This window comes from Syngnathus floridae, chromosome 15 (genome assembly GCF_059516105.1).
Source record: "Syngnathus floridae isolate MCC-2025c chromosome 15, RoL_Sflo_1.0, whole genome shotgun sequence".
Classification (NCBI taxonomy): Eukaryota; Metazoa; Chordata; class Actinopteri; order Syngnathiformes; family Syngnathidae; genus Syngnathus; species Syngnathus floridae.
In genome coordinates, this window is record NC_142427.1 from 11390001 (window position 1) to 11414157 (window position 24157).

The 24157-nt window shown below is 39.7% G+C and overlaps 1 protein-coding gene and 1 long non-coding RNA gene across 4 annotated transcripts in view; one reads left to right on the forward strand and one right to left on the reverse strand.

The window, feature by feature from the left end:
• gabrb2b (gamma-aminobutyric acid type A receptor subunit beta2b) overlaps positions 1–13739 on the forward strand; it is a 197919-nt gene extending 184180 nt beyond the window's left edge. For both annotated transcript variants that reach the window (XM_088398667.1, XM_088398668.1), the window contains exons 11-16: positions 3904–3986; positions 7623–7760; positions 9222–9374; positions 9855–10099; positions 10166–10306; positions 10441–13739. In XM_088398667.1, coding sequence (XP_088254793.1) covers positions 3904–3986; positions 7623–7760; positions 9222–9374; positions 9855–10099; positions 10166–10306; positions 10441–10788 — 1108 coding nt within the window. In that variant the 3' untranslated portion in view covers positions 10789–13739. The remainder of the gene's footprint in view (positions 1–3903; positions 3987–7622; positions 7761–9221; positions 9375–9854; positions 10100–10165; positions 10307–10440) is intronic.
• Positions 7193–24157, reverse strand: part of LOC148386709 (uncharacterized) — a 54883-nt gene continuing 37918 nt past the window's right edge. Inside the window, exons 5-9 of one of the 2 annotated variants that reach the window (XR_015863061.1) lie at positions 19969–20084; positions 19537–19681; positions 16151–16274; positions 13563–13657; positions 7193–9393 (exon numbers count right to left, since the gene is read on the reverse strand). This is a non-coding gene — a long non-coding RNA (uncharacterized LOC148386709). The remainder of the gene's footprint in view (positions 9394–13562; positions 13658–16150; positions 16275–19536; positions 19682–19968; positions 20085–24157) is intronic. The other variant, XR_015863060.1, reaches the window with a different exon arrangement.

Sequence of the window (24157 nt, forward strand, 5' to 3'; positions counted from 1 at the left end):
TCTAACACTAGCTCTAACCCTAACCCTAGCTCTAACACTAGCCCTAAGCCTAACCCAAGCATTACAAGTGAACAGTAATGCAAATTTTTCCATGATAAAATGTTTTGGAACCTACTGGGATTTGAACTCAGGTCGCTGGGGTTGAAGTCCAGTGCACTAACCACTACACTATGGAACCCTCACACTGTATGGAAAGTACATGTATGCTTTTATGGAGCAGCTCACAAGTGAACAGTGGTGTATGCACATTTTTCCATGATAAAATGTATTGGAACCTACTGGGATTTGAACTCTGGTCACTGGGGTCAAAGTCCAGTGTACTAACCACTACACTACAGAACCCTCACATTACATAGAAGGTACATGTATGCTTTTATGGAGCAGCTCACAAGCGAACAGTAAGGAAATGTTTCCATGATAAAACATCGTGTAACCTACTGGGATTTGAACTCAGGTTGCTGGGGTTAAAGTCCAGTGTACTAACCACTACTCTACGGAACCCTCACATTACATAGAAGGTACATGTAGGCTTTTATGGAGCAGCTCACAAGCAAACAGTATGCAAATTTTTCCATGATAAAACATTTTGGAACCTACTGGGATTTGAACTCAGGTCACTAGGGTTAAAGTGCAGTGCACTAACCACTACACTACGGAACTCACATATACCATTTAAGGTACATGTATGCTTTTATGGAGCAGCTCACAAGCGAACAGTTGTATGCAAAGTTTTCCATGATAAAATGTTTTAGAACCTACTAGGATTTGAACTCAGGTCACTGGGGTGAAAGTCCAGTGGATTAACCACTACACTACAGAACCCTCACATCACATATAAGGTACATGTATGGTTTTATGGAGCAGCTCACAAGCAAATATAGAGTGGTCCCCAACCTTTTTTGCGCCACGAGTGTTGGCTCGTGAGTGAACGATTCGTTCAAAAGAATGAATTGTTTTCAGTGAACGAGAGAGTTCACATGACTTCCACCAGTAGGTGTCGGTAGGTACATATATGGTTTTCTGGAGCAGCTCACAAGCGAATCCTAAAAAACCCCACAAAATGACTTTCCCTTCCTTTTTGGACAGCAATTATGCATTATGCATTGCGTTGGTACTCTACCACCTTCAATCCATATTAAACCTTAGATAAACAAGTACACTTAAGTGTGTCAATAATGACCCATGTTAGAATCAATGTGTTTTTAATGCCATTTTGGTCATTTTGGTAGAGGGTTAGGCTTCCAAAGTAGGGTTTAAAATGAGGGTTAGGGTTTCATACTAGGGTTAGGGTTTCAAAGTCGAGTCTAAAACTAGGGTTAGGGTTTCAACATAGGGTTTAAAACTAGAACAAGGGTTTCAAAGTAGGGTTTAAAACTAGGGTTAGGGTTCCAATGTAGGGTTTCATACTAGAGTTAGGGTTTCAAAGTAGGATTTAAAACTATTCACTTGTGAGTTGCTCCATAAAACCATATACGTACCTTACATTCACTCCAAGTCAGGGTTCCATAGTGTAGTGGTTAGTGTTCTGAACTTTCACCACAGCGACTGGAGTTCAAATCCCAGAAGAACCTAAAATATTTTATGGAAATATTTGCAACACAGTACAGTACATCAACATTGACTGTCACAGCAGAACAAGCTATGATGGCATTCCACACACACAAATGGACCAATGCAATTGTAGAGTGATTTTTTTTTCTTAGAGACTCCACGATGGAAATATAATTGGATGTGTCAAGTCCTTTGAAGGAGATAAGCGTGAATGCAGATCAAGAGAACAAACAGATGATGAATAATCACATATTCTCTATTTACTTTCTTTGGATGCCATTCAACTACAAATTCATAGCAGGGATTCGTTAAGGTGTTTTGAAGGGCACCACAGCTTTCAAAATAATATACAGTACATAACTTGCACTAACCCTGCACTCTTTTTTAAAATATCCTCACGCAAGACTTACACTGTAATGCATATCTGTCTGTTCCTAGGGAGTTACTTCCCACCCAAACATTGAATTTTGCATTTCCCAATTTTACATTATTTATTTGCCCTATTTTGGAGCCACTGGAGTAATGTGATCTAAATTCCAAGTCAAAAAGCCTTTTGACACTGGTAATGCTGGCAAGAATGAGAAGGTAATAGTAAGTAAAAGCTTCACAGAAAAGATCAAGTTGTTCTGCCTAATTAGGTGTGTGCCTCATCTTCCTGTTCTGAACAATTTATGAGCAATCCAGTTGGGATAAAATGACATTCATTTACACTCAAATTGCATCCGCGGGGCTTCGAAGCACGACACGGCTTATGATGAATAAATGACAGTGCCAAAGTGTTGCTCAATAATGCATCTTGACCATCCTGCTGATTGTGTATTATCCATCGAGTGACTCTTGGGTTCTAACTACTTCAACTACTCGCTTCACATTCTATACACCAAAAGAGGTCCAGTTCCAGCGGCGGGCATTTGTGAAGTCTTGCTTTGCGTGTGGAAAATGTGTTACTTGGACAGAATGTTAAAAATGGCCTCAAGCTTGTGAGGCTACTTAACCGTGACTTGACCTTACAAGTGAGGGCCACCATGTTGTTTCAACATATGGAGCTCAGTTGGTGTGCTTGGTGGTGACGTCTTCGGGCGGTCAGCAAGATACCACGGGCTGAAATATTATGAAAATATTACAAATATTAATAATAGAAATATATCAAATAATAATAATAATAATAACAATAATAAATATTAATGGCTGGATTTATGCTACTAGTGAGCAAATTCCAAATTGCATGCTAATATAGGCTGGAAAAATAAAGGAAAAAATAAATAGCATACAAATGTGCATTCATCCAGTGACGCATATAAATATGTACATAATACTAACCTTTACCTTAGCCGGGCCATCTTCCCAAAGACTGTGCCAGAGGTTCTTGCAACTCAGTTCTCCACCGCTGACTTCCATTTACATACTCAAGATCAGATATTTGCCAGAAAGTAAGCAGCAATTTACTCCTTGGTTAAACACCAGGCGGACTCATCACCAGAAGCACATCCGCACGGATGAAAGAAACGCTGACAAAGACAAGTGACATCAACCAGAAAAGCCGCCCAACCTTGTCCAGGCCAAACATTATTTATTGATCAAGGCTGAGGTGTACACGAGAAAATAGGAACACATTTCTGACCATCACACTTGGAGTGAAACTATGATGCCGGAAAAGTGCCAATAAAAGCAGCCAGCAAGCCACCGTGAAGATGACAAGAAGCAGAACTATTAGTATTGTATCAGACAGCTTTTTGTTCTCCATCATGGAAAAAAAGAGTCTAGTTAGGCCACAAGGTGCTTATCTTTACACTCGGACTCGTGATGAGCTTTTCTACTAGCGCACATTTATCTGTGTTGTCAGATGCGCCTACACAATTGCGGCTCGGTGGCAACTCCCTCTTTGGGAATCAAGTTCGCGTAGAGGAGTAAAGAATGGAAAGCTATTACTCACAGCCTCGTGCTTATGTTCTTCCTACAAAGCCTGACGGACAACAGAAGCTTATCTATTGACTCGCGGATGGCCCTTATCATCATCCTACCTATCCGTGGCTCTTGAGTTCACTGAGGAGGTTACTATGGCAACGATCATACACATTTTATAATATGGGTGTTTTTTTCAGACTGACTGGCATTCTCATTTTTTTTTTCTTCTCTTTTTAAAAGACCAAGTTTGTCCTTATGACTTTATCATAACGCAAACTGAGACTCAAGGGCATCTGGGATGGTCGCATTGCAGAGCCGCTGGTCAATTGCATATGCATGAGGGAGATTAAAGAAATCTGTCTAGTAATTCGAATCATGCAGGGAGGTTAGGTTCATGACATCTTTGTATGATCAAATGTTTTTTTTGTCCTGTGTGTGACTTTTCAGGATCACCACGACAGCTGCTTGTATGATGGACCTCAGAAGGTATCCACTGGATGAGCAAAATTGCACATTGGAAATTGAGAGTTGTAAGTAGTTTTCCCTTTTCCATCTTTTGCTGTATCTTGAGTGACCCAAAACTTTTGAATGGGAGTAAACCAATACAAAAGCCCGAGCATTTGTTCTCTCTCTCTCTCATATAATACATGACATTTCAGAATTTCCCTTTTGTGGATTCTACCGAAGCACCGGGAACTACCATTGCATCAATTATGAAAAGATTTTTTTTTTTATAGCTTTAAAATTGTGGGTCAGTGTGACATGACACGCCAACTGTGCGATGTTATTCAGGTGCCCTAACTGCAACACGAACGTGTTTCCTGTTAAAAGATGTCACACTGACTCTACGAGTACACACGCTGTAAACCTCTTTAATAACTCATGAACACTGCACGGCCATTCAACACTAGAAAGTACACTTTGGTTTTTTTTTTGATCAGCTCGGGATCAGCTCCATGTGTGACTGCAAAGGGCTCTTTGGTGCAGTGGGGAATTTAATATTTAAAAGGCACGCACAGAAAAAGGCCATTAACAAAAGTTGGGGTCATTGAAACCGTTGGGAAATACAAACATAGGGTTTTTCAAAGTTAGGGTGTTAAATTAGGGTTTCTAAATCGGTTTCAAACTATGATTAGGGTTTCAAAGTAAACTAGGGTTAGGATAAGGATTAAGGTTTAATATGGGGTTATGGTCTCAAAGTAGGGTTTCAAATTAGGGTTAGGGTTTCAATTTAGAGTTAGGGCTTCAAATGTATTTCTAAGAGGTAATAGTTCTATTTTTTTTTCTTTCTCTCTCCTCTATCTATGCCATATTTACTTTCTTATCTTTAGATGTTCCATCGCTGCCAGGGCATGCAGCCAGCTCCAGCCTTTCCATGCGCAGCAGAAATATGAGAGACATTTTTAATTGGTTGCCAGAATTGACATTAAAGTCACTTTGAACTGTGTGGAATCAAAACAGAATCTTCAAGTTGAGCCACTTCAGCTCACTGGGGGGGGGGTCGGATGGAAAGCGGTTAGTTGTGCAGGTGCCGCGTGTGCTCTTGCATGTTTTCATATGCATCGAGCTGAAATGCAAACTGTCTGTTTATTATACGGCTGGCTTTTCACTTGAGACGGGTGCATTCACTTCCAATAAATGGATGTCTCTGAGAGTCCAAAGCTGCAGCCGGCCATGAAGGACCATTTGAAACCCAATTTAAACATCAAATTCACGCCTATTGAAATGACTTTGAACTTCCACAAGAATGTTTCCAAGTTTTGACGAATAGTAATAGCGCAGTGTGCCAAGAGGGAGCACAGAAAACCAAACCGGGCATTTGCACTATGTGAGCTACAGTACTTCAATTGAAAATAAAAAATATTTTATACAGCAGATGCCGGTATTTTATCTCACGCCGACAACCTTCTTTGACCATTAAAAGAAATCAAGGGAGACATCTTTTTATTGAGCTGATAAAAAGCCTGCAGTCAGATGCCGACAGGGAGATATGCCACAGTCCCAGTTAAATAGCTCTTCTATTGCATTGTTATCTCCACAGATGGAATCACCCAAAATTTCATTTAATTTGGGCCCGCCGGCACTCCCGGACTCACAGATCTTTTGTGCTGCCATGGAATACTCATTTTTTCCCCCAGATGGGACAAGTTAATATCTGCCAATTAGGCTTAATGGAGTTCCTTTCCTATTTGCCCTATTGTTCTAATTTGTATGTCTCTCTCTCTCTCTGTCTCTCTCTTGCTCGCACTCTCGCTCCCTCTCCCTCCCTCCCTCTTGATGCTGAATGCTAAACAGCTATAGGTCAGGGGTGTCGAACTCATTTTTTTCGCAGGCCGCATTGTAGTCTTCTTTCTGAGGGCCATTATGCCTGACAACCCAAATAAATATATGAGCACCTCAAATTAAAATGATGGGGCGGGCCGTATCCGTATCTGAGTTTGACATCTGTGCAATAGGTCAAAGAGCAAAATGTTTGGATTGGGTGAGTTATGTTCATCTCACGCTTAACTACTTGGACTATTTCGAAAAGCTGTACATCAAATCAGATATTGAGAGATAGTTATTGCAGGCTGAGAAAAGTAGAGCATGTAGATTTTAGACCGGGACACGACGATCCATCTTCTTCACTACTTTTGAGATGTAGATGAAGCCAAAATGGAAACGGAAATGCGTCGTGGGTTGCTAACACTGGAATGCAGCAAAGCACCAAGCGGGGCTTTCATCAAGGGGAACAAGAGATGTTTCTGAGTGTGAGGGTGTTCAAAGTCAGGTTTAATAATTCATTCCAACTAAATAGGTCAGTCAAGATTTCATTAAGGAGAGCAGGCAGGATGGAGGGAGGGAGGGAGGGAAGGAGGGAGGGAGGGAGGGAGGGAACACTGCTGAGGTAGAAACAAATGACCGCGTATTTGTGACTCGACTAGAAAGGCAGACGTGATGGAAAGATTTTGGTGGAGCTTAATTATACTTGTTGTACTGTGTATTATCAAAAATAAATAAGTGCTTTGTAAGTCTTGCTCAATGTGAAGAAGCGTGGAGTATAATCCTCACAGAAGGAGGATTAATTGAACGGCCGTTCGATTAAACTGCATGGCGAGAAATGGCTTTAAGTGACTCGCACGTCATCATTGCACTTTCAATAATAAACCACACTCAGCGTGCAATGTATCACGTCTTTTATAGTCTAACAAGAATGTTCTATCTTTGCTTTTGAAAGGAGCAATCATCCTGTTACTCAATGATTTATGGCTTGTAGCCAAAGCCCACTTTGCTGCCCATGTCTCCGCTGATTTGGCCAAAATGAAAGCAAAAGAGGGAATAACTTTGCTTGCCATTAATATTAATAGAATCTCGTCCCTTTCATGGATTCGACTGGCTTCTAGAGATGAAAATGGATGCCTCGCTTAGTTATTTAATTATCTTTCTCCAAATGTTAATAATTTACTTGCACTTGGGAGACAACACAATAGGCTGACTCATAGATTTAGTCCCGTATAGCCAACATACACAGTAAAGGGGTTTCCTCGGCTACTATACATAAGTAATGCTGTATGTTTAACATGAATTCATTATTGATAGTCGGGCCTTTTCATAATTCAGTCCAAATGTAGCATCAAGGCATTAGCACCAGCTTTGTTCAAAGAAGGCTCAATCGTCAATGATTCAAATCAGTGAATGCATGCAACGCTAATAGTGCTAATCATTTATTTAACTTGTCCCAAAAAAAAAAAAAAAAAAAAAAATCAGATCAGATAATACAGAGGTTGAATTTATTCTGGCTGGAGTGAAACCCTTGCTACTACTTTTTATTTCACTGTTTTAAAAACATGCTGAATTAATATGATATCCTCAAATTTGACTGCCAAGACAGCAAAGTAGGCTTGGTGAAAATAAGTGGCTCATTTTGTTCATGTAAGCTAAAAACTTAGAATGCTTACACATGAGTTGATTCATTTTTTTCAAACTCAGACATGGCAATAAAATTGTGCAAATATGCTGTTACCTTCTTAACGATTTTTTGGGGGGGGATACTAGATGGCATTGGCACGGGAGTTTGTACGATTTAATTGAAGAGGACAGTCCAATAGATACTTTCTTATTTCCTCCTTTTGTGAAATTTGATGCCTTCAATTGTGAACACGTTGCTTTCTGGTTTCCCGTCTCAGATGGTTACACAACTGACGACATTGAGTTTTACTGGCGAGGAGGCAACAATGCCGTGACTGGCGTGGACAAGATTGAATTACCACAGTTCTCCATTGTGGATCACAAACTCATCTCCAAGAATGTCGTCTTCTCTACAGGTGAGGAGGTTTAACAGTATGTACTGTACAAGGCTGACAAATAGTTTTTTTTGAAACAGGCGCTGCTGTTTGAAACTCAACTCGTTAGAAGTTTAATCAAAATAAAGTGGATTTAATTCATGTTCCACAAATGCAAGTGTTTAGTGCGGGGGTGCATAGAACACATTATGGTAAAGATTTTTTTTTACTTGATTTCCTCTTTAAAATTAACAATTAACCAATGAATTGTTAATTTGGTCAATCAAGGAACTTTCATTTCATTAAGTAAGAACGGCACTGAAATGGGGATTTTAATGTGGCTTTTTACTGTTTCATTTCATTATGATGCAAGCAAATCCCCTTCAGTGATTGCACTCGGATGGATACAAAAATAACCATCCCTGCTAATTGCTTGTAAGGATGAAAACGTTCAAACCGAGTTTATATCAGGAAGTTCCCTCCGAGATGGAAGACGCCATGACTTATTTAAAAGCAATAAACAAAAAGAATGTTGTCTGATACAATGAAATATTAATGCTTTGCGTGCTTCCATATTCATACCATGCTCGCGTAAGCAGGCCAGTGGTTTTGCTCTATGTTCTTTCTGGAGCTTGTCAGAATTCAAATGGTTACAAGTCACCATAACTCCATTATTCCCATATGACTTCACAATACTCGCCGGTACCGTTTAATGCAATTTAAGGACGCTCGGTCAAGTGTTGCCCTACTAATGTGACTTAAATTAAGTCTAGATGCAGAAGTGGCGGGGATTCCCCTTTTAGCGCGATGTCAACGGCAGAATGGAAGTAGTGACCCCGAGGTCGTTCAAAGATGCCAACATCAGCATGTGCTTGGCACTCGGCCAACGCCAGTTTCAAGTTTACGGCCAAGGAGAGCCAATGTCATTTTAGCGAATGAATAATGCGTAGCGCTGGGCTTTGTTGTTCCGTTTAACCTGCTGCCTTTCTTATCTCATCTTGGTGACATGCAGCATGTGGCTCATGCTGGAATTAACTAAATTAAATAGCAGACGTAAGCCAAAGCCTGGCGCACTCTTAAGTGTTTTCATGTGTAAATCTCGTCCCTTCAGCGCTTTTATGTGTGCGTGACTTTCAAGTCAATTGCAATTTCTTGTGATGCTCTTATGGGTGAGGTTTTACAATTGGCTTGGAATTTAGTTATGGTCCCACCTTCATAAAAAAAAGTGCATCTATACAGTGCATTTCACAACACCAAACAAATTTCTATCAATGTGATGATCAGGTTCAAAGTCTAATTTCATGGTCAATTTGAAATTAAATACCAAATGAAGGGCACGACTTTATGCATCTTGAACAATTGCTTCTTGACCAGCACGGTTTCCTCCATTTAAATGTTTTGACAGCGGCTCATCGAAATGCTTGTCTTCAGAAATGCTCAAATCAAAATAGCTTGGTCGATTGAACACTGACCGCTGCTTTTTACCTTTTTCCAACTGTGTAGGATCTTATCCCCGCCTGTCGTTAAGTTTTAAGCTGAAGCGAAACATTGGATACTTCATCCTGCAAACGTATATGCCTTCAATCCTCATCACCATTCTCTCCTGGGTCTCCTTTTGGATCAACTATGATGCATCTGCTGCCAGAGTTGCTCTAGGTAAGTCGGGTACCATTCACTGAAGAAGAAGAAAAAAAAAAGACAAGTCAAAAGAAATGTACTAACATTTTACAAAACTATGTGCTGTAATGCATTTGAATGAGCCAGTACAGAATTCTTCTAATTTCTCATAAAACTACTTGGAAAGTCAAGAGTGAAAGCAAATTTAAATACAAGCTCAATTTCGTAACCATGCCCGAAGCGTTTGAAAGCATCCACCACTTTCCTCAGCGGGAGTTCTCACCTAATGAACGAGACCAAGGTTGACGTTTGAATTAAAAAGGTAAAATTAACTGGCTTCTAAATGCAAGATTTCAAGTTACAAGGGTAAGCTACTCACTTTCATGGACTCTGACAGGATCAATGAAGCAAAGATGTGGCGGCTCATAGATTAGATTAGCATTAGTTGTTGCAGAGATAAATCTTTCGTTGCACCATGAGCGCTCTCCTGCATCTTCCAATCAACTTTTTTTCCATCAGGTATTACCACGGTGCTGACTATGACCACCATCAACACCCATCTGAGAGAAACGCTTCCCAAAATCCCCTACGTCAAAGCCATTGACATGTACCTCATGGGTTGCTTCGTCTTTGTCTTTCTGGCCTTACTGGAGTACGCATTGGTCAACTACATCTTCTTTGGTCGGGGCCCTCAGCGTCAGAAAAGGGCCGCCGAGAAGACGGCCACAGCCAACAATGAAAAGATGCGAATGGACCCAAACAAGGTAGGACTAACTCTTCAATGGATTTGCTCTTCAATTGACTAAGCAAGCATCACCGTGTGCTTGCAGTGGCTGGTGGGCAACGTCGTTGGCCGAGATGACACTTTGTACGCCAGGATGAAACAACGGGATCTCGACGGTCACGACTCGATGTGGGAACCCATCTTTATGGACGACGCTGCAATCGGACTCGGCGACCAAAAGAATAAGGTGCTGAGAAATTGAACCAATATATTTGCCACAATTTGAAATCAGAATGCTCACTTAAGTCAGGGTTTGTTGCCAGAAATATTTTAGAAAAGTCCAAAACTTTGATGACCAACGTTGACATTTCTCTTCATCAGATGGACCCACATGAAAACATCTTGCTGAGCACTTTGGACATCAAGAACGACATGGGAATTTCAGAGCTGGCTTTGGGTCTGAATGACCCGCGGAACACCATGCTAACGTACGACAGCTCTACCCTTCAGTACCGCAAAGCAGGGCTGGCCCGCCACAATTTTGGCCGAAACACGTTGGAGCGCCACATGACTCAGAAGAAGAGTCGACTACGGAGGCGCACCTCGCAGCTCAAGATCAACATTCCGGACTTGACCGACGTCAACTCCATAGACAAATGGTCGCGGATGATCTTCCCAACTGTCTTCTCCTTTTTCAACATTATCTACTGGCTTTATTATGTCAACTAAAACAGTCAACTAAAACATTTTGCTAAATTCTTCTTTTTTTTATTATTATTTACGTGAGTTACTTTTGTGTCTCGTGACATGGACCAACGTATCACAGCCAGGATCGCATACGTCATATCTTTGAATATCACATCTGCTGATCACACACAAAAGGGAGATGAACATAAAAGGTGCCTGCTCTAAAGTCATTGTTTTCTTTTCTTGGAATTACACATTGTGATTTATGTTTTTTCATATCCTGTACATATATATTTTTGGTATATATATTTCAGTTAAGTCACTTATTGCCAAAAGTTATATAGAAGTAGAATTGTTGAATTTAAATTGTTTTACTGTTTGTTTTGTTTAAAACTGGTAAAACGTGCATTTATTATCTTTACTTTGTAATATTTTTTAAAATTATTTTATATCAATTAATATTGAAGTGACACATTTAATGATTAGATTTAATTTGCTAGGCGGTATTTATGTCCCCTAAAATAATCAAAACGAGCCGTTTAATTTCTATGAAATAGTACTGTACAAATTGTGTCATACATAAAAGCACAAATATCAGCTAATGACATTCTTTTCCTTATTGTGCTTAAAAATCTTTGTTTACTTATAGCTGATCAACTGTAAGATCGCAAAAGATAACCATATATTGTAATTTAAAGCAAATAGATATTTGTGTACTTTAATTTATCTTCATTCTAGTTAGTGGTCTAGAAAATGGATTTTACTAAACATTTTTGCACACAAAATCTTAAAAGCCATAAAGGCTGCACCGCGGTTCGAGTGCTGGTGCTTGTAAAGTTTATAAAATGGACTTAAGCTACATACCAACCACATTGAATCATTTTAAATAACTGTTTAAAATGGAATTATATCACTTTGATCCAGGAAAGTATTGAATATTTAGAAAAAACAATGTATTTATTTTTTTTTGGGACAAATCTATTAACTTCAAGGTCATAGTAGGAAAAATCTTATAACATTGTATCAGGTCTCAAAGCAAACTTTTTGATTATCTTTTAAAACATATTCATGCAAAACCATTTGATTTGGTCTTTGAAATATGGGTTAATGGAATTTAAAGGCCAGCACTCGGGTCTAAGAAAACAGCCGCAGTGCACCGCATGCCTTTTAAACAATTATTTTAATCTCAATTTTGCGTTGGAACGTAAATTATGAATTTATTTTTACAAAGAGCTAATTGAACTCAACAGCTATTTTCAAATGACACCAATTTTAGTTTTGACCTTTGAGCCTTGAAGTAAGGTGTTTACATATCAATCATTGGTATTACTCATTCTAGTACATTTAGCTGTTTTTGCTTGTCATTTGAGAAAACACAAATCATTTGAAACATGCTATGTTAATTTATATACAGAACTGAAGAGCATAATCATAAAGTGAAGATCATTCTAAATCTGATTTGAGATCATGTTACCGACATCCATCCCAGTATGTAAATATCAAACATAACATTAATAATCAATGAAGTTATATAACTGCTGTAAATAAACTCACATAAGCTTTCTACAGAACTGAACAAAACGAGATTTTCACTACCATTTATACTGTAAAATAAATAGAATGCCTCATCAGATGTTAAACAATGTACATAGTATACTGTCACAAGATGGCATTTTCTTCCCGTTGCTTTGTTTGCTAAACAATTTTGGGTGGTTTGTTTTGTTGCCAAAATTGAGCTTGTAATTATGAATGTAGAAAATGTTCACAGAAGCTGGCTGAAATATTTTTTTTTTGAAATAGTCGCAAACGGTTGATGAGATGAAGTAGCCCAAAAATTGAATCATCTCAGGTCAGCAAAGTGTACACTAATAAGAATACCATCACTATTTCACATGAAATGTCACAAAAGTGACAACTTGCTTCAGATGTCTATATAGGAGATTATTGTTTTGTTGACATTGGTTTGTTATACGCAGTAGTTGTCAGACATTAACTTCAAAAATATAAATGTCACTAACAAATGCAAAAATATCTTAAAACTTGCTAATAATTATTTATAAATAGAGCCACATCTAAAAAAACATTGAATTGAGGTTTGAGTGGAGAATTTAAGTCCTATAAAATAAAAAATCCTCATAATACTACAAACATTTCTTGTTACAGAATGACTTACTTTTCCAAAATGTTATGACTCGTTTTCCCTCAATTTTATTTTTAATTTGGCGTTAACAATTTGTTAGTGTATGCATAACAAGGTATATTTACAGTGAGAGAGTGCCATAGATGCGTATTGGCAACAATTATCAATTATTATTATTTCTGCAAACACTGGCAACTGGCATGTAAGGTCTACTTCATACATTTACACTTTAATATGTCTTTGTACTTCACGCCATTTTTGTTTCATATATTTTTATACTTGTGTAAAAAAAAAAAAAAAAAAGAGTGCAAAGACTGCTCTTTGGCAAAACCTTGTAAATCCAAATTTCACATATTTATATTATACAAAATGACTATAGTGTACATTGTCCTCTCGGGCTCTGAAAGCTGAACATGTATGCTCTTGAAAGCCTTTCAGATAACCCTTGTAAAAAGTTTGGAGATTCTTTGTGGTTGTGAATTGTTTGCAAAATGGCTCTTGAGGTTTGTGGAAAATGTTTTGGGAAACGTCTCCAGGGGAGAAAGGACATAGCAACATGCTAAAAGCCGAAATGACTCATCTTGGTGACAGTGTACTTTTGCACACACTCACAGAAGAAGCCTTAGACTCGTGCTGCCCTGGACTTTTGATCCGAGCGGCGTCAAATCCTTCTTACCTTGTCAACACCATCCACCTGAACAAATCTTCCTATGGGCCCCTCACTAGAAGATTTCCAGGAACTCCGAGCTGTACCCCTCTCCAAGATGCACCCTGTAAAAGCCAATGTCTGTCTTTACAATGGAAACCCATGGAAATGATAACATCATCAATAAATATTGTATACAGTTCTACACCTCAGATTTTCTTCTTCTTTTATTCTTATTTCTGATAAAACTCCAAAGATGAAGAACTGCATAAAATGCACATTTCAACCAAACATTGCAGGTGCAGGCAAGAAATCTACAATCACTCTCAATTAAAGTATTTTTCTAAGATTGAAATGACTATTGTTGTGGACATGGAAAAGATCCCTGGGGAACACCACCGGTGAGGTCCCCAAGTCTCCAAGACAATTAAAATTTGAATGGTCTTTTTTATGCTAGGAGACAATGTTTTTTAGAAATAAAGTATTACTCTAACAGGTCTATCGAAAGAGCCAGCAATTACGGTTCTGAAATTGCTCTCCCCCATTCTTTTTTACTGGCTCACTCAAGAGACTCCATTTCCATCCTTAAATCTACAGCTTGTCTTACACTGAACTGGGTTGGAGTCAATCAAAAATATTTTGATATAGTCTCATTTGTTGTATCTGGGTTGGATTTATTTCCTGACACTCTGCATGAACATCTGCAAACATTGTAATTTCGCTGATCATTTTGGGATCATAATTTGTGTTTGGGAAAATCACACTGATCCGTACACTGCAATCTAGTGGCGGGATGCTGTCACTTTGTGGGTAGCATAATAGAACAGTGCTATCTAGCTGTTTTTTTGGAACAAAAGTGTCATTTGACACAGCCCGAGGGTGTAGGAAGTTGCTATAATTGAGGTGTAAACATCTTAAGACCACAGGGGTGATGTAGTCAAGAACAAAGTGATCTACACTATGTGCTAATGGGCCTGTTGTGTGGACATGAATGCTTTCTTCCATCTTTGTTCTCATGGCCTTCTTTCTCACTATGTTATCTTTCTAGTTGTCACTTTGAACTGTGTGTTACAATATGCATGCCATTTTCTGCCTGCTGGGGGAAAAAAGGCAAGTTTCTCCACCATTTTCTTCCTTTTACCCTTGCAACAAAGAGCCCAAAAGTTTTTATTAACGAGTCTTGTGTGTGTGTGTCTGGGTGTGTGTGTGTTCTCCTCATTATCTTTTTATGTGTGCATTCTATTTCGCTGGCAAATCCTTGTGACTATTCTTGTTTTGTTCTTGCTTCGTTGCCTTTTCTGTTTCAACACATTTCTATTTCAATCTCGGGTACTGCTGGAATTCCATAAAATCGAAATGGCACCAAAGTAAAAAGTGTGATCTGTTTTTTTGTGCACAAACATAAATAACAGTGGACAGTGAGGTCATCACTTAGCAGCATGCGAGTAGCATGTGCGAAGGAAGAGAGGCACTGTGAAGCCCACGTTCCTGCATGACTGTGCCAGGTGGGTCCGACTGTGCACAAATGTTGTATGATGACATATAAATCTGCATGTATCCATGATAATAACGCCATCTTTAAAAAAAAAAAAGAATAACGACAGACTGGACTGTCCATCTGTCAAAGCCGCGGAAATTAGTCACTTAAGTACTAAAATAATCAGTGTCAAAAATAGCTGAGTTGCTATCAGGTAACATATACATGAGTCACTTTGAGAAATTTAGAATATTTTTCCCAACTTTAACTTTTGAAACAGATGCACTTTTTTATACCACAGAAATGCAAATGAGCCCAAAAATTTGCCAACAGATCAAAACCGGCGCCATATCTCTCATCTTTAGGCCATGTGGCTGAGAAGAATTGAGTCATTCCGTAACCGCTTAAGGCCATTAGACTACATGATGCCCGTTTAAGTGGCCCGTGCTGAAAAGCCAGCGTCGAGAACACACGCACACACACACATCACACAACCCCCGCAACCCATCAGAGGCAGCAGGTCCATGACGGCCATCACCTCTACTCGCTACCATCACGCCGGCAGCCATCATCGCGTTATGATGGCTTTCCATTATTGCTTACTGCCTCGTTTTATGACGATTCCAGCCTCAGCCAGACGGGCCTGACACTACGCTGAGCTAAAGTCCGTCTGGAGAGCGGCGTAATGATGACTTGGCAAGATCCAACGAGCCATCTCCTGATTGCCGCTTCTGTTTGTGCCTCTGCTATTTTATTATTCAAAAATGTTCACGAGGAAAGCCAGACTATTAAAAAGGCCGCTACTGCAAATGAATATTATCGAGGATTTGGTCAACCAAGTTTCCAGGTTGGGTGGTGCTCATTCGTCAACGAGATTACTTTTTTCCATGTGTCACAGTAACTTTGAACAAAGAGAACATTCCCTTAACCACGCAAGGACGAAGATTCACGAGTTGCAGCTTGAACTTACCAAACAGTAGCTTAAAAGAGAAAACCAACTGTCAGATATATACTCATGTAAAAACCTTTTGGTGTTTTGACATCCTGTTTCAAGTCATAGTGTAAACGTTCTATTTGTGAAACAGCACGTTTTGTTTTTTTCTATTCTCAGACAAGCGTGGATGGAGCTCAGATCACATACCAGATGGGGAAACGGTGAAGCAATGCGGCAAACTCTTTCAAGACAAAAGCCTCCCGCCTCATCTCATCCTTGAGCACCAATTGGAAAACGATGTCGTGTTTGTTGGTTGGGATGCCATGGGAGTCTGAAATGAGGGAGGAAAAGCTTTCAACAAGACACGGTGCTTCACAGTAAATCCCCCGCATGGATTGTCAGAAAATTGAATCCGAGCCAACAGTTGCCGGTTAGCGGCAGAATATTCCATAAGCGTGACGCCTTCCAGCAGCATTTAAAATGCAAAAGGAGCATAGCTGCGGTTCTCTGAGGGCTAAGGTGGAGAGTTACTTGAGGGATCTATGGCTTTTAATGGGATCTGCCATTTCCATCCCATGTTGTTTTTGTATGCAGCGGAAGAAGCGTCTTATTCGTGCCGACAGCAAAAGACTTCCTCGAAGCGCGCTACGGCAGAGCTTTAGCCGAAACAAAATGTTGTATTGTCATTCATAATTCCACATGTTTTGTGTTTATGCAAAGACTGTGAATGATAGATTTTACCCCCCCCAAGACGGGATGAGGCTATACATACAAGTAGATTTGATGCTCATGAAGGTTGCCCAATTATTTTTAGCAGCAAAATAGAAGAGCCCAAGCTTGAAGACCATCTATGCCAGATTAGCAATGTATTACTACCTCTCCAGAATTATACTTTAATTTATTATCATTATTGTTCTGTAATTTCTTATTATTATTATATTTATATATATTATATGTATAATTATAAGTAAAGTTAGATGGGCCATTTTTGGAATCAACTCTTAACAGGCATCCATTATTTTGTATTGTTTGAATGAAACAAAAGTCCTGATTTCTAGATCAGTACATTTAATGGATATTAAATCAAACCCCCCCTCCCGTGCTAAGACTTCCTCCAGTGATTTGTACAAGAGCACCAGATCTATCATTAGTCCAGTTCTCCTTCTACATCTTCCTACTTTTTCCTTTGTTCAGTTTTCAGCACTATTTCTTGTGCTTGAAGGATTTGAAGTCACTGCTGGTGTGTCCCTGCATTTAAACTCAGCTTAATTAGAGTTGCCCTGCAGTGCCTTTACTTCTGCATTAGCATATTTCCTATGAGGAGGTTTTTTTTTTTTTTCTTACCAACACTTTGTGGACAACTATATTGGGCATAATTGTCTTCACGGGAACATCTCCCTTGCAAATTCAGCAAAATGTTGATCAGAACATTTGCAGAATTTGGACTTCCAGTAAAATGTGTCTTCTGACTCCAACCTTGCTTCTGTAAGATTGTTTCTGGTCTTGTTTTTGCATTTGAACTACTCACATATTGATATTACATCCTTACACTTTTTTTCAAGTATTTGTGTTTCGTGAGAGAGTAAACCGTCACAATAATTGGTAAGGGCATTTATGCCATGAGCGGTAAAATCTAGGTGCTAATTAGCCTACATAATGTAACCCACTTGTGCACGTTGGAGAGCTGGAGGTGAAGGTGACATGACAACATAAGCTAAAAAAAAACAAATCTTTAAAGAGACTTTAATTAAGACACATGCGGTGAAGAAATTCGTCAATCCCTTAAAACATAGAGCTGTGATTAATTAATGAGCAGTTACATTTTGCCCTAATTAGATTGTTCTACGCCAAAGGGGAAAGGAAGGCTTTACTAGAGAGAGTTACGCAAACAAACTGCTGGAATTCTTCATTTTTTAATAGCCACGTACCGTACATCGACCAAATGTATTAAATAATGCCTCCGAGTCTTTTCTTTTCAATGTTATGAACGATCTTTAATTATAAACACACACATGGCATAAAATAATCTCTTCCATCACCAAGCAGAAAGTTGAAATCTCATCAGCATAGAAATTCACACCATGTAATTGTCTCTATGTATGGACAAGACGTGTCAGTGAACATCTGCAAATATTAGCGCAAAGCAATTAATAGCTTTGTATGCTAATGAGATTTAGAACCTCTGCTACAACATAAAACCTGCACCTGCATAGATTATTAATATGAAGTGTTAAAATCTGCACAGCACAGCTGTCCTACTTCTTTGCTCACCACCCGAGCAATCAAAATGCTTTTTGATGACACGTGTACCAATAAAAAGAAAAGTTTTGGGATGTTTAAAATTGAGGCTGATACATTTTGTCAATCAGATGACAAGGCCGGAGGGCGGTTTATCCAGGTAATAGGCTAGCTAAGGAAAGACGGTCGCTTTGGTGCCCATTATCTTACTGCCGTTGGCATTCAGCGTTCAAATTACGCAACCACCAGGTCCATGGTGAACTAGAAAAACCTCACGTACAGTACCTGACTGTGCTAAAATGTAGCACATAAAACCATTTGGATGGCTGTTGAGAAATATTTGACGAAGCTGTGCTAAATTTATGCATTGCTGACAAATTCTCTAAATTTATTTTAGTCAATTACTTTCTCTAACGTCCCGAAAACTCGATCATTTTTATCTTCTTAGTAACAACATAGAGGTTCATTTAAGACTCAAGTATCCGTAATCGATATTGATGGCTGGTTAATTTGCTGCGGTCTATTAGTGGAACCACAGATGGAGATAATAGTCACTTTAATTGTTTATAATTTTGTTTCTCTCTGAAATGAGTACGTGTTTCATCAAAGATGATTTATGTGTGGTGAATCATTACCATTTTGGGACCACACTGGGAAGAAAATAAACTGTTTAGCACGTAATGTGACTGTGTCTGTTGGTGCTTTTATTACATATTAAATATATTATCCTATCAATAAAAGTCAGACTTTTGACATCTACTCTCCTCAAACTCCTTTTTATTTGTACATGTTGAAACCGAGGTTTTGCACATTGTGATTGTCTATCCTTCAGCTGTTCACGGATTGTGCGCAACCCTCAAAGGGTAATAAGCAAAAAAGGTCAACGAACATGAGAGAGAGGAAAGAACAAAAAATGGACAGATGGCATAAACGAGCGAGAGAGAGAGAGAGAATGGCTGTTGGCAGATGTTCAGAGTTGGAGAAAGATGACGATCGGACGCTGGTGAGTGGAATGGAACGATTGCGGGTGGGCTGTGGCGCAGCGCTATCATTGTCTAATTGCCTTTGTGTGGGTTAAATTGTAATTGCAGTCGACCGCCAGTGACCCCATTACGACTGACCTTCGGATGATCATTTGGCAAGTATGTTATGTGGCTGCCTACATATAGAAGTATTTGAGATGGTGGGCAAAAGAAGATAGTTTTTTTGCTGACAAAAACACTTGCCTGCTGTACATATTTGCCATTTTATCTAGCACCATGGACAGCGTTCACCGAGTCCAGGTGGAACTTCCACATGAGATCTAATATAAGAAGCACACGTATGTTGCTATCAACTGAGTGCAATTCGCTCACCTGATGGCTCCAGCTGCAGCAATAAAGAGGTCGCTCCAGTCGCCGTAGGGCATTTAAAGTCAGCACAGTGTCTACCTGCAGTCAGCGGTGGCATAGGGCTCTCATTACACTTGATACATGGGTCCAAACAGCATGGCGACGCCACCTGAGGAAATCACGACCAAATTAAAGATGGCCAACACACACACACACACACACCAACGGTGTTATATGGAAGTCAACTAAATGGCATTGTCCTTGAGTTAAATATTCTCATCACAACTCAATCGTGTTAAGAGACAATTAGTGTCTTGGGGACTTTTTTTCATTTTTAAATGATGGAGTCCAGACTGCCCCTCTATCTTGCTGTGGAATATTTTAGAGGAGAAACACTGAAAGTCACACAGCAAAGTCACAGATGTTTATAGAGAACAGTGTCACCTACTGGCTTACCTTGAATATATTTATTTAATACACGGTGGTGTGGGGACTTCAGCCGCTGGCCCGTGGGGGGGAAAACAAATTGAGATTTTCATCTTTCTGCTACAGTGGTTTTCAAACATCCTTCACTTTTAAACACAAATACAAAGAATAGAAAAATATTTATTTTCAGACCAAAGCCAAGGGCTTGTTGCATGCTTGTGTGAAAGACTTTCTCCGATTTGTGACTATGATTTGTATTTTAACAGTATAATGTGGATCTATAATTAGGCAAAAACGCCAGGGGCCGTTTGGAGTTTTTGCTTGGTCATTCTTGTTATGCTGGGGAATGCCATGTTCTATTTATTTTTATCTCTATTGAATTTTGTTCATTATAAACCATCCACAAAGCTAAAATTTGACAATTACCCTTTGAGGCAGAGCCCGAGGGAGACGTCACATTAATTCAAATGATCACAGTTAATCACATTTCTCACAGGCCAATAAATAGAAGTGTAGCATGCAAACTTTTAAGCCCAGAGCCCCGAGGTGCTGATTATTCAGCTCTGTTGATATATTTAAGAATTATTACTTTTCATAAGGCACTATTTTTTCTCAAATGAAACAATCGTATTACAGTGGGACCTCTTTTGTTATTTTAAAAATAATAATAAAAAAAATAGCATGAGAGAAGGGCCTTCAGCCATCATAGAAGCAAAATGACAGAGAAACATTTATGCGTTAGTTCTCAACAACACAAGCCACAATATATTCTTTGCATTGCATCATATCAAGAGCTTTCTTTTGTCAATTCATCTGCTAATCCTCTGCCAGAAGAGCCTTTGGGGGCCGTTTCATCCTCTTCCGCTTAGCAAATAAAACAACTCTATTTCATTGACTTGTGTCTTGCAGCTCTAGAGGACCGCCTCATTTCTTTTAGTAGCTCAGTCACGTTTCTGTATTTTATACCGTCTCTTCCTTATCATGGAGCGCCCCTGCAACACATGCGGTCGACACACTCGCAGCTACCTGCATGACGACGTAGATAAGGCAAATTGTTGTTCAGAGTTATAGCGCGTGTTATTAAATTGCCCATTTCAGTGCTTTTCCTCATTTTTTTTTCTCCTGCAGAGTCATGTGCGCAGACAATGACCTATCTTCCTAAATGATTGTGTCTATGCAGCATTTCCTCAAAAACACAGTACATGCAATCTTTCTTTCCGCGCTATCTTTGTGGATGCAGAGTAAATGCGATTGCTTATCTACACCGCACCGATGTATACAAGGTCAAGATTTGATCAAATATTAAAGGTCTTGCATCATCATGCCCTGATGGTCAAGCACTAAGCCTCCTCTTCCTCCCCTCCCTCTGTGCAGAAGCCTGGAACAAGACAATCCCAAAAGGTCAGCCGGCTCGGCATAAACAGATTCGAACCACTGGTCTGTTTGGACTAGCGCACGAGATCGCTGACAAGCAGATAAAAACAATATCCAGTGTCCGTCTCAACCTGTCATGCTTGACAACAGGTGTGTATTTTTTTTTTCAAGGCCTGCCTAAAATGGAGCGTAAACCCGACTGTACTTTTACTCATTTCATCCCCCTTTCCCTGAAATTAGAGCATATTTTTAATACACCATCTTGACATCCAAAACTAAAAAGGGCAGTCATATCAATCCCATTCAAATATTAATATCTCAAAGATCAGGGGTGCTCTCTCTCATATTTCCCAATAGTTCCAGAAGTCTAGAGAGGATCTTTTGCAATAAGTTTACAACCCCTTTCAGTCTTTAACCTTGGACACCGCAAGTCTACTGGCACTATATTGAATTGCTGGCTCTCACTGCTGAGGATGCTGGAACGCAAGTTGCTAAACTAAACGCACTGGCGCAATATTTCCCAATAACTGGAAAACGGTGCTACCTCGAGCGGCGGACAACAAAGAGGAATTAGGAGGTCGACAGACAGAGTGCATAAACCCTCCGAGGCCACGCTATCAGGCGGTAGGCACTAAATGAAGAAGATGGATCAGGACAATCTTGGGGATTGTTGTATTTTTATATTTCACCTGGCCAATATCACTTGCTGAGAAGAAAATAGACGGGACAAATGGGAAGTGGTCAATCTGAGAGTGGATGGATCAGAACAAAATTTATTGTCTGTGTACGGGTTTACCATCTTTTTATTTAGCATGAAATTATCGGTATGTGTGGATTACTTTACCAAACTAGTTAATTCGTTTGTATTATTAGACACAAGAGAAACGACCACAATATTGTACAAGTTGTCTAACTGCTTTAACATGAATTCTAAATGTCAGCGTTGTCCAAGCTTGTTCCTGACTTTCAGTGAGTCAGTGATTAATGCAAAGACACACAAACAGGCACACACATACACCTCGGTCAGTCTAATGATGTCCACAGAGTCATAGAGGGAGCCTTTAACTCACAAACACTCTCTGATCTGATGCTTCCTCATTAGCAAGAGCCAGATTCAAGGCTAATGGAAGATGTGCTCCATAAAACCTGTGTGGCATCCCTTTGGGTTTAACTCACATTTTTGTGAGTAGCAGTATCTGAAATGAGTTAATGATGTGCAAACAAAACACAACTGTTTTTTTTAAATTGGAAATCAGTGCTGCGTGGGCATACGCTAAGGAGGACAATCAAACTTTCAATAGCTTCAGTGTGACGGCTTTGGAGCAATTCAGCAATCGGCGACACGTCCTTGCTTTGTGACCTCAAATATTTGCAAAGCGGCTTTTGTTTGCGGGTCGTGTGTGCTCATCAAGCCACGTGTGTGCTCATCCACTTGTGGCGATCTGCTCTACGAGTCAACAAGCTCGCACCGCACGCTCACTCCGGCTGACTCCTGAGGTCAGCCGTGCTCATAACCCAGGTGGTAAATGGAACATGACGTTGGTAAGCAGCCCTCCCAAAATTGCGCAGGTGGCGCAGCAATCAGCCGTCCGGGCTTCTAAATGGAGCTGACTGCTGCAGAACTTAAGAGCAAATGAGGGAACACAAATCCAATTGCTTTTTGTTGTGTGTTTACCAAGGCCAAGCCTATTCTTTGTGTATTGATTGCATTTGTGTGGCACGCTTGGATGAATATCATTGGTCAATCCCAACCGTAGTCACAGTCAGACGGGATATGCTCCATCTCCATCGTAAACAGGATAAGTGGTGCAAAATGGATGGATTAAATTCATAGGTCCACCAGGAATGCTTTCTAGCTCTTCTCCATATCTTTATGGAATGGCAGTGAGATGAAATGCCAAGTGAAGACCTACCAATCTTGGTGCTCTTAGTCTTCCATTATGGATGGAAGACTTGCACATTAAGCAACGGCTTGAGAAAATATTGATCTCCCTCGGTACCTGAGGAAAATCATCATGTGGCTCGTACCTTTTTGCTGAGGTACTTTACAGGTGGTCTCGACCCTGAGGAGACAAAAGAATCCTTGTCGCGGAGCCAAGGTAATCACCAGGATGGTTCCTTGGCATCCATGGGCGCCACCACGATGCAATGTCGTCATAAAATGAGTCAAGGAATGAATGTGTCACCCCTTATCAAGTATATTTGCTATTCACTGTCTCCTACCTTCCCCCAAAGGCTGTAGTTGTTTATGGCAACCGACTGCGAGTTATTTCTGGTTAAGCGACCCATGAGGTGGCAGCTGTGCAAAACCATTTCACTGCCAAGAGAACCAGATGGTCCGGTGAAGCTTGGTGGCTAACATTTAAACGTAATGGTATTAAAAAGAAATCAAGACATAGTCCATAGGATGTAAAAATGAATTACCTAAACAGATGCATTTTTTTTTTTTAATTCGGGAGTCTGTTACAGCGACCTACATAATTATCACATTAAGCCATCATTCACCAATTCACAAGGGAAGGTAGAGTCATTGCTTCTAGTTTCTCGAGACAGTCCAACTCAGGTAAGCAATTCCTGGCGGCACACCAGCTTGTTTGGCACCAACACAGCGTAATATAAACACTATCTGAAAATATGAATTTAAAGTCAAGCTGAGATGTGTTTTGAAGACATTTGAACCAAAAGAATAAAGCTTGATGCTACGATAGATAAAGAAGGAGGCAATGTTAAAGCGCTTTGAGAACCATAAAGGTAGAAATTTTATTAAATTGCTAAGTCATCTGTAAACTAGGAGCTTTTTTATACCTGTGTTGGTATTTCCGACACACAAATGCAATTATAAACA